At 40.6% G+C, this 15,599-nt stretch overlaps 1 protein-coding gene across 8 annotated transcripts in view; it reads right to left on the bottom strand.

Annotated features, from left to right (window-relative positions):
* Positions 1-239: 239 nt before the first annotated feature.
* The window catches only part of ARHGAP15 (Rho GTPase activating protein 15), a 609,462-nt gene continuing 594,102 nt past the window's right edge, over positions 240-15,599 (bottom strand). For all 8 annotated transcript variants that reach the window (XM_053285783.1, XM_053285788.1, XM_053285785.1 and 5 more), the window contains one exon: positions 240-1,522. In XM_053285783.1, coding sequence (XP_053141758.1) covers positions 1,339-1,522 — 184 coding nt within the window. In that variant the 3' untranslated portion in view covers positions 240-1,338. The remainder of the gene's footprint in view (positions 1,523-15,599) is intronic.

Genomic DNA, 15,599 nt, shown 5'->3' with positions numbered 1-15,599 from the left:
CCTCAACGCTTAGCAATGAAGTAGGTTGTAAAATGGTGTTGAACAATGACATTGTAATTCCTGATGATTAGATTTGATACTTGAGACATATCTCTCTCATACAGCAGATTTATGCATTAATCCTATATTTGGGTTTTTTTTTAATTGCTCTAAATATTTACTTCTAGATCTGTATTTTCACACATTTTATTTACATGGTTTATTTTTTCAGTTATGAACAAATCGATAACCAGGCAGACTCTTTTACCACACTGGATTAGTTTTATTTATTCTCTTTGAACTTGATTAAAAAGCTGTCAAACATAAGTCTACATTTTATCTGCGGAATACTTTTACAAAACAGGGTAGGGGAAGTGTGTAGCTGGAAACGTACATTTCAGAATAAAACAATATTTGATATATTCTAGACAGTTACCCTTTTGTTTATCCATGACAACTGAAACTAACCATCAAATGTATAAATTGATTCAAGTCTAGCCAAGTAATCCTAAGGGCATATGAAAATGCTTTTAAAAAAAAGTTCTTTCTCGATGAATTTAATGCAGTTCACCAATAAAGCATCTTTGGGAGCATAATAAAAATTATACAAAACATGACATAGCTGGGGAAAGAGTTGAATAGTATAAAGTGATGGAGATTCAGAATGGGTGTTGCATTTAAAATGAGCAGTTGGGCAACTGATGCATTGCTTTTAAGACAATAACTTTCTGGAATTAATGTTGTCTTCATTTTTTTTCTTAACATAATATTTACAACACTACAGGAAGAAATAACTGCGGTTAAAAGTTTGTTTGTGGGGGCTAAATAAGTGGCATCATTGGATGATTGGACAAGTCCAAGTTCTCCTTTCCACAAGGAGAAAATACCACTCGACTTTTATCATTTTCAGCAGGTATATGCATTAAAAATAAATTTAAGCGATAGAATACATCAGTACCAATTTAATTGTTCTAAAAGCCAATTTAAATCCATTAACCTCCAACCCTGCTTGTCTGGGAGTATCATTGCATATGTCTCTAAGTGATATTTCATCTGGATTTGGCTATTTTCTCAAATCCCAACTGTAAAATAAAAGCATGGAAAACAGTAAAACCCTGGACTGTGGTGGTAGACTGACTCACACAAAGGGTTAATGCTGAATACATATAAGCAAATGTTGACAATATATTTTTATTCCAATGTTTGGAAATTTAAAGACAAAATCATCATTAAGTTTTCACAAAATGAGGCATCTGTCACTAGAAGGAAAATGAAATATTTCAGAAAGATGTTTACAGAAATGTAAAAATATTAGCTATCAAGACAGATGTGAACATATTCAATAGCAGTCACTGTCTGTCAGTCTTCCTCAGAGCCGAAGATCTTGGTGTACTCACTGAGCATTAGCTCAACTATCTGGTTCTGGTACAGCATGTAGACTGCCATGGACCCTGTCTCTTTTTCAGGTCGAAGGAGTGTTGGTCCAAAGACAATTCCTAAGCTTTGAGGTGACATAAGATTCTTATTCTCCTTAGCTGCTATCCTGTTGACAAAAAGAAAGTAACTGGTTAAGAATAAATGCAGCTGAAGAGTGGGCTCACAAAGGCAGGATGACTCTATTCAAATACATAAATAATGTTGGGATTTTTTAAAGCCCAAAATAGTAGAACCTGTTAATGAAGTATGACATTTTACATGCAAAAATGCATGTGTAACATTGCTGGTTACTCTCACAATGATTTGCATTTTCAGTGCTAATTGTGCATTATCCTCTCACAAAGGTTCCAGAAGGCATGGATTAAATGGACAAGATTTCCCTCCCTGGCCTTCCAAACTCCACAGTGAGTTAGAAGAAGCTATTCCACTGTGGGGGGGGAATTGATATGGGATTTGCAGCCACTTATCTCTGCTTCTACACGTCTTCCACACATATCTGCCAGTTTCACCCCTGCAGAAGAGTAGAAAACGTGTCCATTTCAAACCCTCTGTGCAGAATTTGTACGCAATTCTCAGAGCATGCACAAAATGTTACCCACTCAGATCCATCTATTCTTTTTTCTTTGGCCTGTGTGCATAAGCATTTGCTCATCCAGTCACTATTTTTTCTCCAACTAGAATGTCTTTTTTTAATTCACAGAAATTAAATGGGATCATTTCAGTCATACAAAAGATTGTCACACTTGACTGCAACAGCGTAACTACGAGACGTAAATACAGCGTAACTATAGAACCTGGTGGTTTATCATGGCATCTAATACAGCACTGGGTTCAGACACAGCTGGGTTCAGCCCCTCCCACTGCTCTCCTGTCCTTCATTCAGACATTGGGAAAAGGGGCCTCTTAGTCAGAGAGACTGCAGAAGCAGTGAAGCTGGCTGTGCGGACTTCCTTCTTGACAGAAGGACAGCCCGCACAACCAATCGGGCCGGAGGAAGCTCCTCCCTCAAATCCAGTCCCATTGGGTCCAAACTGCGGTGCCAGCATTCGAACTGGCACCACAAAACCGGAGTTAGGGGTAGCAAAACTCCACTCTGACTGAAGGTACCGAGTGAGGTTTGGTGAGGGAACTGCAGGTCCCTTTTCTCTGGTTTGCCAAGTTTGGATATGCGGCTTCGGAAACTGGAGGTGAAGGGACTTCAGGTTTTCTATTTCATCTGAACTCAGCCATAGATAGACTAAGGCGGCCTTTCCCCCCAGACAGATGATTTCCACACAAGAACCTCCAGTGTTTATAAATCAGGCTGTGACACTGTTGTTCCTTCACATTGGGATCCTACCTTGAACAACAGAAATCCCACCTTCCTTCACAGAAAAAATTGTATTATCTACTAAATGTCACCCGCCTTGTCCCCTTGTGTCTGAGATCTTTATGTAGGCTGTCAACTACACTATTTGCACATTCAAGATGCACAGTAGGCTTCAAATATGGAAGCTATGGATGCATTTCCAAGTGTTAGTAAAGTATTTCCTCTGCCAATGAAATGAACACACAAAACTTTGAGGTTTCTGCCAGTTCAAACCGTATGTCTTCTGTGCGGAGACCTGTGAAAATGCTTTTGTGTGGCAGTGCTCCATGTGGGTGCCCACAGCATTTGCATGCTGCTTAGAATACTGGGCTAAAAAGATCCTGTCAGCAGTCCAGGCCACCAGAAATGTGCAGTGCTCGCCTGAAGACTCTCCATGTAATTTGGCTAACCCAGCAAGTGCTAAACAGCATGCAAATTGTGTGGAGAGCATGGTATTCAGATTCTGGCTCTTGTCTAGGTGGTACAACCAATGGTCATGGAATTGCCCCTCCCCCTCTTCCCGCCAACTGTTTTCCCACCTCCCTTCCCTGTCTGTGGGCTTGTTGGAAACAGCTGGCATAGAGACTCTGCATGCCTGTACAGCAAACCATTTGATAAGTGGCATGTGGACTATAGTTGTCCAGATGGAAGGTTGCAGTGTTTTAACCCCTGCCCGCCACATCCTCCGTGTTGAGAGCATTAACATTTGATCTGACCCTAAACAGCAATAACTTAAGATGTGAAGGATAACTGATAAATGACTATGAGCACAATTCAAGCGACATGGTACCAGAATACAAGACAATTCAGTTATAATCAAAGGTGTTTAAAAGCAACAATTGCAGTAATTTACCACATAGACACCCTTATATTGGTGTCTATGATACTGTATATGAGGAACATTTTTTCAGTTTCTCTGGAGACATCTTATTGGTAAGATAATCAACACAAAAAGGAAGGAAAGAGCACAAATGGACACTTCTAAAGCATTATAAAAAATCTGGATAAATACTGGAGATTCTCCAGTATACTAAGGCAGGGCCTGGCCTGTAATCTTTAGCAATTTTGTATAACATGAGAGAGAGAGAGAGAGAGAGAGAGAGAGAGAGAGGCCAGTTAGCAGAGGTTTCCTTTTCCTTTATGGCCACATTACAATGGGTTTGTTTTCATGTTTTGTTGCTTTATGTGGGGGTGGGAGGAATGGCTAAATAGTATGAGAAAGGATAGGACCTCTCTGTCAGAATTGTTTCTACTGAACGATCATGCAACTATGTAAACTCTTGATTTCTTTAAAAAGGAATATTTGTGCCCAACCCCATTTTCTGTTTAAAATACATTGTGCTGAAGCTGCAGTAAATAGCTAAGGACAAGAGGCATAACTGGCTCCATTTCTTAGAGAAATGTCTCTGTAGTATAGTAATGGGTGGGGTCATTCAGTGATGAAATCCTGCCAGTGTCTAGTTTGCCAGATTCCCTGAAACGCAAACACTTCTTTAAAGGTTGTTGAGTTGGTCTTTTGTTTTGTTTTTGTTTGGTCATGTATAAATAGGAAGCATTACTGGAGTTCTGTCTCATGCTTGTAGCCTTGATGTCCATTACACCAAGCACACTCCATATGGCACTAATCAGACAGGCTTAATTATTAGTTTATTAAAATATAACATATTTATTATAAAGAAAAAGGAAAAGGGTTAACCAATTATTTTGTATAGAATGGTAATATTAACATCACTCTTCTAATCTGGGCACAGTTTAGAAATTTTACCAAGAAGGAGGAAATGGTGTCCTGTTTTAGTATTGCTTGCTTATGTCACTTTTCCAAAATGCGGCCAATCCGGCCACCCAGGGCTCCTGCCGGGATTGTCTGCAGGGACGATCTGGTGACAACGAAGAAGTCTTATAGCTTTATTAGACTACGCAGCAATCACAGAGAAAGTTATATTTCCACCCATTGATTCTTTTACCCCTTAAAAGAAATCTGAATGGCAATTTTAATAAATTACTTTAGTATCTAATATTGGAGGGTGTAGCAAGCACCTTTTTAATAGAAAAGTATTTAGCAATGTGACTGCATTTTCAGCTGTCCAAAAACAATGTATTCACAGTGTATGTTATCACCCTGGCTACTATGTGACATTCCTTTTTTAAAAATACAGAAAACAAAACAAAAGACACTTTTTTGAAAACCTGATCTAGAATTTACAACTTGAAAAAGAGAAAATATATGTGGGTACCACTCTTTTTCAAGGCTAAATAATAGGATTGCTCTATCCACTGAAGAGTGTTTTAGACTCCATGGCTACAGATATTGGAATATCATAAAAAATAATTATATTATCCACACAAGGATTCCGCCCCCTGCATGAGACATGGTGGCTAGTTTCCATAGTGCCTATGCCTCTACGATATCACCAGCAGTGGCTGGGGAAGGATTCAATGCAGGATTGTAACTACTGCTATTGTAGCCATGGAGGAGGAGCAAGACATCCCAATACCTTATTGAAGGGTGTGACATGGTGGAGGCATCGATCGTAGCCGAGCCCTCTGTGGGTATATAGCTGCTGAGTGACTAACTGTCCAGCACAGGTGCAGCCAAGATATCAAAAGGTCATACTGGATGCTACTTGCCATCCACTGGCTGCACACCTGCAGTTCTCACGCCTCTGCCTTGTGATGCCTTCTGGTAAGTTCATTGGGGTCACTCTCTACATTGTCTGCTTGCTGCTCAGCAGAAGAGCCCTCAGCGAACCTTCTCGTGATATCACAGTATCGTATCACAAGCAAGCTTGGCTCTCATCTTTTGACTATTCAGACAACCATTGGACACCCTGTAGCTGCAGAAAAAGCTTGCAGCATGACATGGTGAGACATTCATGAGGAGTTGCTGTCAGGTGAAGCATGACACCAGATGACTGAGAAGCCCACAAGCAAGAGGTGAGGGCATACCTCTCTCCTGCTGTTGTTCCCCTACAACTGGCATTTACAGGCATCTTGCCTCTAAGGCTAGAGGTCGCCTATAGCCATCAGACTAGAAGCCATTGATAGACCTGTCCTCAATGAATATGTATAAGCCCCTATTAATGACATCAAAGCTAGTGGCCATCACCACATCCTGTGGCAGAGATGCAGTAGAAGAAGCCGAAGAAGTAGAAGAAGCAGTAGTGGCTTCTGCCACTACCAGGTAAGAGGAGCCCAGGGAAACTGGAGATTAGAGTGGGGTCACTGGCACCCACTCTGCAGTGTGAGGGAGGGAGGAAGTGGAAGACCAGGGGAATCAGTGGGGGAGATTGGATGAGAAGGCTAATTGGATGGAGGTTGGGGTCAGTAGGGGAGATCAGGTGGGGGTTTGGGAACTGGTAGGGGGAGACTGGTATGTGGTGAACTCTGTGGTGGAGGTGGGAGACACAGCTCACTGTGTCATCTAGGAACAGAGAACCATTTGTTCTCTCATCTATATTGTGAAGTTTAACATTGCACAGTACACAACTGGAGAATTAGCATAAATAAGGAACCATTTACAAATTTATTCAGCTCCATCTTTATCCCAGCAAAGGATTCCTCAGCTGTTCCAGGAGACCATTCCAGAACTTCAGTATGCCAGCTGTGCTTCCTTGGTGGCATTTAGTATACTACAACTTTTACCTCATAAGGTTCTGTAAGCTCACCATTTCAGCCCTTGCCTCCCCTTGGCATGCTCAAAGTATTTAAGAAATTTACACTTTTCTTGGGTTTTGTGCACAAATGTGATCTCCCCCTTTCATTTTCTTTTCTACAATTACAATTAGCATACACACAAAGTTTAACACATGTACAGAACCTGCTCTGGAAACTACAATTGAGAGATGGAGTTTTTTTTTTTAAAAAAATAAACAAATAAAGAAATAGTTTCAGTGGTAAGAGTAAATAAATGTAGCAATGCTTCTGACTTGCATTCTGGACCAGCAGAGAGCAAGGGCAGAAATATTATGTGACTTAGCCATTAGTAGAGGTAACCAATGGTGATAGTGTTTGAATTTTAGGAGGGTTACCTAGCAGCACTATGCCTTTTATAAGAGAACTAGGCCTTCTCATATAATATACTTTTATCAACCTTTTCTGATGGCTTCTTTCAAAGTTACAAATATTTCAACTGCCTACAGAGTCTACCACTAACTGAAAAATACCTGAGGAGTAGCAGCATCCATGAAAGGAGTCTGCTCAGGGCTCAGTGAAACCCTTTTCACACTTGTCCCCTCCCTGACAGGTCCTTGTGACTGCTTTGGGCAGGTGACTTGTGGATTTGGACCTGGGGATAAGGATAGTTATGAGGGAAATGCTCATTGGTTGCTTGTAGCAAGTAACAGCGGTGAAGTTTCTTTCTCTGTTGCCAAGCATCAAACATAGAAAGAATCCAGAAAATAGTCAATTACCCATTATATGCATTAATTACCCATTATATGCATATAATAGAATAACTTAGCCACATTTTTCAGATTTACAGTTGGGGATATCAGAGTTGACTCTTATTTGGCACAGTTGTACTCGATTAATCTTCCAGACCTTGCCATCAGTTGGATTACTTACATCTTGACTTTCCTGGGAAACCAATTTCAAGATGAATGTTTTCTTTCTCTTTTTCTTTCTTTATTACAACAATTTATTCATGAACATTTTACAGAAGCAGATATTAGATGTTTGGCCACAGTTACCTTTTTGGAAAAGACATTCATCTAAGCTTGAAATAAAAATTCTATTGAAAGTAAATCTATAATCAGGCTAGTTAAATTGTAGACTCAAACATATCCCAGGGGGAAACTATGTTCACCAGACGGCTTTTATTATTTGATCTACTGTCAATCTTCAATTTGCCATCGATGGATCAGAGTCTCTGCAGGAGCAAGACTTTGTTTTCTTTATTTCAGAATAAACTCAACATTCATACCTTAACTGTAATATATAAAATAACCTGGTAATAAGATATACTGCCCGATGAAATGATACTATTAAGTAAGCAGGTTAACACATTACTAGAGCCACAGGCTGTTGCAAAACCAAACATACAGATATACAGACAAAGAACATATAAGCAGAGATAGAAAAGTTTCAGAAGTTATGCTAAAAATAAAACTCACTTAAAATGTAAATGGAGATAAAACCTGTTCACCATGCTATAAATACATCTACCATTCTAAGCATTCTTTATGCAATCAATTTCATATTAATCATAGTTTATTCAAAATAACACTTGCTTTTGCAAGCTGCTAAGTCTCTACTTTTACTAGCTGCCCAGTGAAATGATGCCATGGAGGGAGTTTGGAGGCTCACCGATGGCTGAATGCCAAAGGAGTTGAATTCTTTTAAAATGCAGAGACGAACTTAGTCAAGGCATGGGGTTGTAATGCTTGGATTTGTGCTGAAGATGAGCATCACTGCTCATCAAAGTTTGTATTTTGACCTTGAAAACCTTTAAGGAGTGTAACCTTTGGTGACACACTTGCTCCTAAGTACTTTTATTCTGAAGAAAAGGTCTTTGATTCTGATTTCTATGGCAAGTATATTTATTTAAGAGTGGGTGTTATAATCCTTTACACTTCAGCCCTGATGCAGAAATCCATCACCTTTGCTGAAGGGATGATCAATACTGTCAGCAGCAAGAGAATGTCTCAAATAGTTTCCCTTCAATTCCAAACTAATTATCAGGACCACCCTACATATAGCTAGGTACTAGACATAGGGCTTTAATCTACATAATACTTTTTTATTTTTTATTTTGGCAAGAACAGGACTGCATGCAGAAGGGCAATCTATACACAGTAGTCCATTCCTGTGAACATATTGCCCTTGCTGGATTGTGAAACTGAAGATACATTTCTAAACTTTATTTAAGAACGTGTCTCCTTCATCATGAGCCCTGCCATCTATTGAGATCATCAGGAGAGGTCCAGTTGTGGATACCACTGGCTCATTTGGTGGTGACTTGGAGCTGGGACTTCTCCATAGCTACCCCAGGACTTTGGAACACATTCCCTATTAGAACAAGAGCTCCCCCAACTCTGGCTACCTTCAAGAGAGCTCTTGAAGAGAACATGTTTCTTCAGGCTTTTAGTTAAATAATTTTATACTGTTTTAATTGCTTGTAACTGTTAGTTTTAGTGGTCTTAATTGGTTTTAATTTTATGTAAACCACACAGAGATATTTTAAAATTGGGCAGTATATAAATAAAATAAAATAGGGTTGGAGAATAATGCTGAGTAGAACGAAATCATTTGAGGTTTCTTCCTTGATTGATAAACCAAAACATGATGTACTTTTATTTTATCAGTCTGGCAGTATGCTTATATTAACATTTCATTTAAACACTGAATTTATTAACTGAAAGAACAGGGGATGCTTCCAACTCATTAGTGGACCATGCATGCCCAGATCTCATCACCAAGTAAAGAAATTGTCTGCTGGGTTCAAAGAACATAAAAAAGAGGACATGGAAACCAATAGCCCAATGTTCCACTGCCAATGTACCCATGCAATGCACAGCACATATGACAGTTGAGCATGTCCTGTGCACTCTTAGATTGAATAAGTTGATGGTGAGGCCCAACATCTAAGCAACAGTCTTCTCTTCTTGACCTAACTGTGCACCCTCCACCTATCTAATGCAAACTCTGCTTAATTTGTCATACAGGGCAAAATTTGCCTATGCCTATACCTTGGTTTGTAATCTTTATCCATAGTGTGCAAAGCATATTTGTTTTTGTTTCTGTAGTCACAGCCAACCTAGTGAATAGCACTGCCTAAACAGAGCAGGGATCTATGTGTTCCGGTAGGCAGCAGATACTTCTCTATGAATTCAGCTCCAAGTTTTCAAATTCACTTTCATTCTTTTAATTCTAGACTGCCTGAAGCCACATTTCCTTGCAACACTAGAAAATAAAAAGCACTTAGGTAACAATCTCACTTTGAATCAAGAACTGCAAACATAGAAAGCTTTATCATCAGCACAGCACATCCAAAAATGTCTTTGTAAAATAAATCAAATTATATGAGCTAATTGATTCCAGGGAACATCAGCAACTGCAGGTGGAAAATGAATAACAGGATGTTTATTAATGAAGGGCTATTAATCAAAATTGACAATATCAATCCTTGTTCCTTTAATTTCAGTGCTACCTGCAGTGGACATGGAAACATTTGTTTCCATTTTAAAAACTGATTTGTAAGAAAAAGAAACATCAATAATTGAAATTTTAGCTGGAGATGGACGGCTGTTTGTTTAAACACTGAAAGAATATCCTAAATCCAATTTGACAGGCAATGGCAAAGATGCCAGGGGTAATTAATTAGCACTTAATTTAGACCACAGAACAACAGGATATGGAATTGGTGCTCAGTGCCATTTCCCCCTAGGCTCCATTCAAGAGGGTCAGGAGTGTGGCTGTTAGATTGAAGGTCAGTAAATAAATTGGGGAAACACATTGAAACTGGACTTTTCATGATAGATATCATTCATCCTTGTTACTGCCTCTGGTAATCAATGACAAGAAAAAATGTGATTGTGCACACATATGTTTTGAGCAAGGTAAAGTACAAATTTACATACCACATTCCTACAGAAAGAGTTATTCCAGAAAATGTCGGTTTAGAAATAGGCAGCTGGAAGACTACAGAAACCTGATAGATAAGAAAATTCATTTAAGTTTGTTGGCTTTTGGGAAAGATTTTTTAAGGTGAATGTATAAAGGGGGAAATGGGGCCAGCAAGAAACAAACCTAACTTGTTGCTGTATTATATCTTACACATTGACTGACATAAACAAAATGTTCTGCTGTGTACTCTGGGTGTGCACTGTGGGGAGGGCTGATTTTAGCTGATGTCCCCTTTCCTCTGAAGCTTACTGTGAGCCCTGAAAAGATGTCCCTGAGAGCTGTATGTCCCTCAGGGATGTATTTTTTGGGAGTCACTGTTGGCTTCAGAGAGAAGAGGAGATTGATAGAAATTGCCTCTCCCCTTGTAGTGCATGTAGCTTTGCTACACCAGTGCGCTAATTATTATCATCAGATGATACACAGAACTTTTCATCCATAGATCTATAACATGCAAAACAAAGACCACATTCTATACAATATTCTCACGACTAGCCCTATCCGGGTAGGGCAATGGTAGCCCAGGTAGGGCTGGTTGTGAAAGGTGCCAAGATCGCTCCCAATCTCACTACTCCTCCCCTAGGTAGCCCTGTTTCAGAACCAGGGCTAAAAGGGAAGTAGGAGACGAGTACGTGCCTCCTACCTCACTGCCCAGTCGTGTAGTTGCTTGAGCTGCTTGCACCTGCTCCCGAGGTGATGGCAGCCATGTGCTCCCCAGAGGCTCCGGGAAAGAGCACCGTGGCAGCAGCCAGGTTTCCCAGTTGCTGCTCACATGGTGCATTGTGGTCTATCTGACTGCTTGGCGGCCTTCCCTCCACCTCCTGTATGTCTGGGCATGTGAGTGGTAGAGCCCTGTTTGGGCCCCGGATCATGTGGGAGAAGGCAGGTAGGTTCTCCTTAGCCCTGTTGGTTGTAAGAACAGCCTCAGTGAGTTACATTGACCAATGACTTGGTATAAAGTAACTACCTATGTTCCTAAAACACAACAGTAAACTTTCAAAATATAACCTCTAAAGCAGTAAGTTAAAAATCTACATAATCAAGATGAAATTGAAATTATAGCTACAGTATAATCTGCAGGCAGGTCTGGAGTAATAACATATCATTTTGCATCCCAATACCTCCACCATCATCATTGTGTCAGTTATTCCATGGACTGGGGTGGTGATGATTTGAAGTGAAGGGATGGTTCCAGCCTCCCTGGCTCTTTGGTGTTCCCCATTCCTTGCCTCAAACTTCTACCCCACACTCATAACTTGCTACACACTTGTTTCTGTTTGCTGCTCACTGTGTACATCCTATCCCCTCCATTGTTTTTCCCTCCCTTTCCCCAGTTCCCCTTCACTCCTTGGTCCCCCACTCCAGCCTCTTATTACCCACCACACATCCCAATATCTGCCCTGCCCTATTTCTTACCCTTATTTCCTATTCCTGCCCTTGTTGACTTTCTCTTCCTCCACCCCTCCTCTTCTTTCCCCTTCCTCAATATAGTTTCTCTCTTATCAGGATAAACAGAGTACTAGAGACAAGATAGGGGGGGGAAACTATGACAGCTGCAGTAGCTGTGCAGGATGGAATGGGAATACTATCTCATACTACCGCCATGTGGGTCCTCCAACCACATGCATCTTTCCCACCTGATCAGCACCCAGAAAGGTAGGAAGTTGCTGATTAGATGTGAACGATCCAAGCAACTGGCACCAGTCATGTGGTTCCAGTATTCATACACACACATACCACCACCATGTGGAACAGTGCCAAGAGGAAGCAGCTCCCTCGGGTCATAGATGGAAGGAACATCTAGTTCTCTTAGGTATCAGTGTATTTGAGGAGAGGCAATGATAGAAATCTTCCCCTCCAAACTCAGGCCCAAGGTTGAAGAGGTAAGCTTAAAAACCCTCCCCAAATAAGGGGCTGAGAGTGGAATAAGGGAGAGAAAGAAGGCAACCTCCTCCGCAAATTTGTGTCTCATCTAAGCCACATATTAGTTTGACCCTGCCTCCTACAATCCTGCAGTTGCCTTTGGGAGGAAGGGAGAGAATGCTTTGTCCACATTGTCTCTATATCTGAGTCAGCTTTATAAGAGATGGAGAGGGAAGGAAGGGGGGGAGCGAGAGATAGGTGGCCTCCAGACGTAATGTGGAATCACAGGTCCAATGGACCCGCAGTTCCATGCCCCCCTTCCCCTGCTCTCCCACCCACTTTTGGACATTCAGGAGAGCTGCCTCTCTGCAGTCAGCGAGACTGGAGAGAGGCAGGGGAGCTGGCTGTGTGGGCTTCCTTCTTGAAAGAAGGACAACCCACACAGCCAATTAGGCTGGAGTGAGGTGGGAACTTCCTCCCTCAACTCCAGTTTCATGGAGCCAAAACTGTGGTGCCAGTGTTTGGATGTAACACTGGTGCCACAGAACAGGAGGTAAGGGCAGCGAACCTCCATTGTGACCGAAGGTTCAGAGTGGAGTTTGGGAAGGGAAACCACAGGTCCCTTCTCGCCCCTAATTACGGTTTCATCAATTTGGATGTGCGGCTTGGGAAACTAGAGGTGAAAGGACCTCCAGTATCCTAGTACCTCTGAATCAGGCCAATGTGTGTTTGTGTGTATAGGGTAGAAGGATTTGTTTCCCACACTTCCACATGAAGAATAAAAGGAATGAATTACTGGGTTATGAATGGGAGTGACTGATCCTCCCTGGCTGTTTCCATAAAGTTAATTAGCATATAAGGTTGTGGAAAAGCAAAAGGGCAATATGATTGCTTCTCCGCAGTCTCCAGAGTTTCAACATTTTGTTTCTTGGTTATATTCAAGGGTACAAGGAATAAAATGTTGGGAACTAGTGCTTATCTATAGAAAGGCGACACGTTCTTATTTATGTACGTATGTGAGTGACTCTAGGGAAGTCATCTCCTTGTCTGCAGAAACATGTCAAGCTGCCCTTAGTATCAGAAAGAGTTGAGACAATAGAGAGTGATAAAGAGGAAACAAAGAAAATGATACTCTGATGGAAGATACACTCCTGAAAAGTCTGTTTCTAGTTTTCTGTGGCTATGCTGTGGATAGCTGCCCTTAAAGCCTTCCCTCTTTCTCTGGGTAGGTAGGACTCAAGTAAGAAAATGGTGAGAAGAAGAATGAGGTTGGAAAAGCAAGATCAGCCTGTGATGCTGCTGAATGGGTGGAACAGCAAAAAAAAAAAAAAAAAAACCAAAATTGCCCAGCATCTGGGATGGATACAAGTTTTGTGGGTGGGTGGGAAGAGAATTAGATGGGCTTTTACCCAAGGAGAGAAGCAGAAATGATCTAACACACGCCCAAGCATGGGTTAGTGAGTAATTGTCAGATTTATGCTTTTCTACAGTGCTGTGATGAGTCTTGTATGAAAGGACAAATATTTTCCATTCAAGTAACATCTTTCATCTAACACTGTAACTTTAATTATATGATGAACGTAACCTGTATCAAATTATGAATATGTTAACATATTGAATGTTTACAAGAAAAATAAGCACCAGATGATGATGATGATGATGATGATGATGATGATGATGATGCTATATAGGCACAGAAAGGTATAGTAAAAAAATCTAGTTTCCTTGACCACATTGTCATAATATACGTATAGATCTGCTTATTGAATCCAGGCTGTGTAGGCAAAAGAAAGAACACTGGCTCCATACCACCACAATGCATGGCCACAACAAAGGGCAGGAAAAGAACAAGCTCTTTCATTCCATGTTTCTAAGTATTACCAACATGAGGGCTAAAAACATTACCTCTGTCTGAAGTATATCTATGTGTCCATGCATAAGTTATTAACTAGGCTCCCTGAGCACTCTTGCTGAAAATATTAATATATTCAAATTATATTCGAGCTACTGCAAAAAACAGTAGATCAGACAAATGTATTAAGATCTCTTCAAACAAATGCAGCCTTTAAAAGAAAGAAAGAAAGAAAGAAAGCCTCCACCCTTCTTAAAGTCATGAACAACATTTTAATAATATACGAGAGCAATGAGATCTTGCAGTAGGGAATACTGGTCACAGTTATGATACAAAGGTTAAAAAAAAAAATTGACAGCTAAAACCCAGAGACATGCCTGTCCTGAAATTATGTAATTCAAACTGTTCACAGAGCAAAGGAAGGAGGCGAAAAGATGAAACTGGCTGAAATTCAAGCTGTCTTCTGGGAACTTTATCCCAGTTCAGAATACATTGGGCCAAATCTAGGGGTTTGGGTGGGAACGGCACAAAATCAAAGGGGGTTGCAAATGTAGTTTAACCTCATATTGGCTTCTTGTTCCCAAGTAAACTAATTTTAAGGTACTGCTCACTATCTGCTCTAATGAGTGAAAACTCCTTTTCCTGCTGATGAGTAAGGACCATATGTTTAATGCCTTCAAACACTTACATGATAAAATCCAGATTAAAATTGTTGGAATAGACAACTGACTTCGGAACATCCCTTTGTGAATCAGTCTTGTAAGTCGTGTTGTGCAGGCCTGATCTAAACTTTCTGATATGTTAGGAACCTGGGAACATTGGAACATATAAACTTTCTGATATGTTTTGTGGTGTTGGCATTTTGGTTTGTTTCCACTGAAATGCTGGCTGAAACAAACATAAGAGCATACAAATTTAAAATGAACAGATGCAGGGCCAGATTACATTTTAATGGGGTAGGTGCCATTTGTTATGATAGGAATAAGCTGCAGTTACTCCCTAGTAGATTGTTGCTTTCCTTCTTGATGAATTTATGTGCTATTCAAAGCTGCTCCACTGCCTGGCATACTTGCAATGCTATGCACACGGTGGAATGTGATGTCTGTGCTGTTGCAGCAGATTACTATTGCACAAATGCAAAAATATCACAGAGTTGTGCAACAGCCCAGCAATTATCTTTAATGGTTGTACTGTCACACAACTCAGTTTGTGTTATTTTTGCACGTATGCAACAGCGCCCTTGCACAACTGCACAAACATTACATTCCACCACATGTGTAAAGTTGCGCAGTATATCAGCCACAATCAGAGCAGGTACCAGGTAAGGCTTCATACAGAACCTGAGTGAAATGCAATCTTTGGGAAAGTCCAAATAATGATAGCTTGTGATTATGATTCCTGAAGGTATTCCAAAGAGATACTGAGTCGATTCCAAGGCAACTTTTTTCTTCTTCCACAGTCTGTGGTGGTATACACATGAAAAGCAGTACATCAGAGAAT

The sequence above is a fragment of the Hemicordylus capensis genome, chromosome 1 (assembly GCF_027244095.1).
Source record: "Hemicordylus capensis ecotype Gifberg chromosome 1, rHemCap1.1.pri, whole genome shotgun sequence".
Lineage (NCBI taxonomy): Eukaryota > Metazoa > Chordata > Lepidosauria > Squamata > Cordylidae > Hemicordylus > Hemicordylus capensis.
The sequence above is the reverse complement of the archived record's forward strand: the minus strand, read 5'-3'. Positions and strand labels throughout refer to the sequence as shown.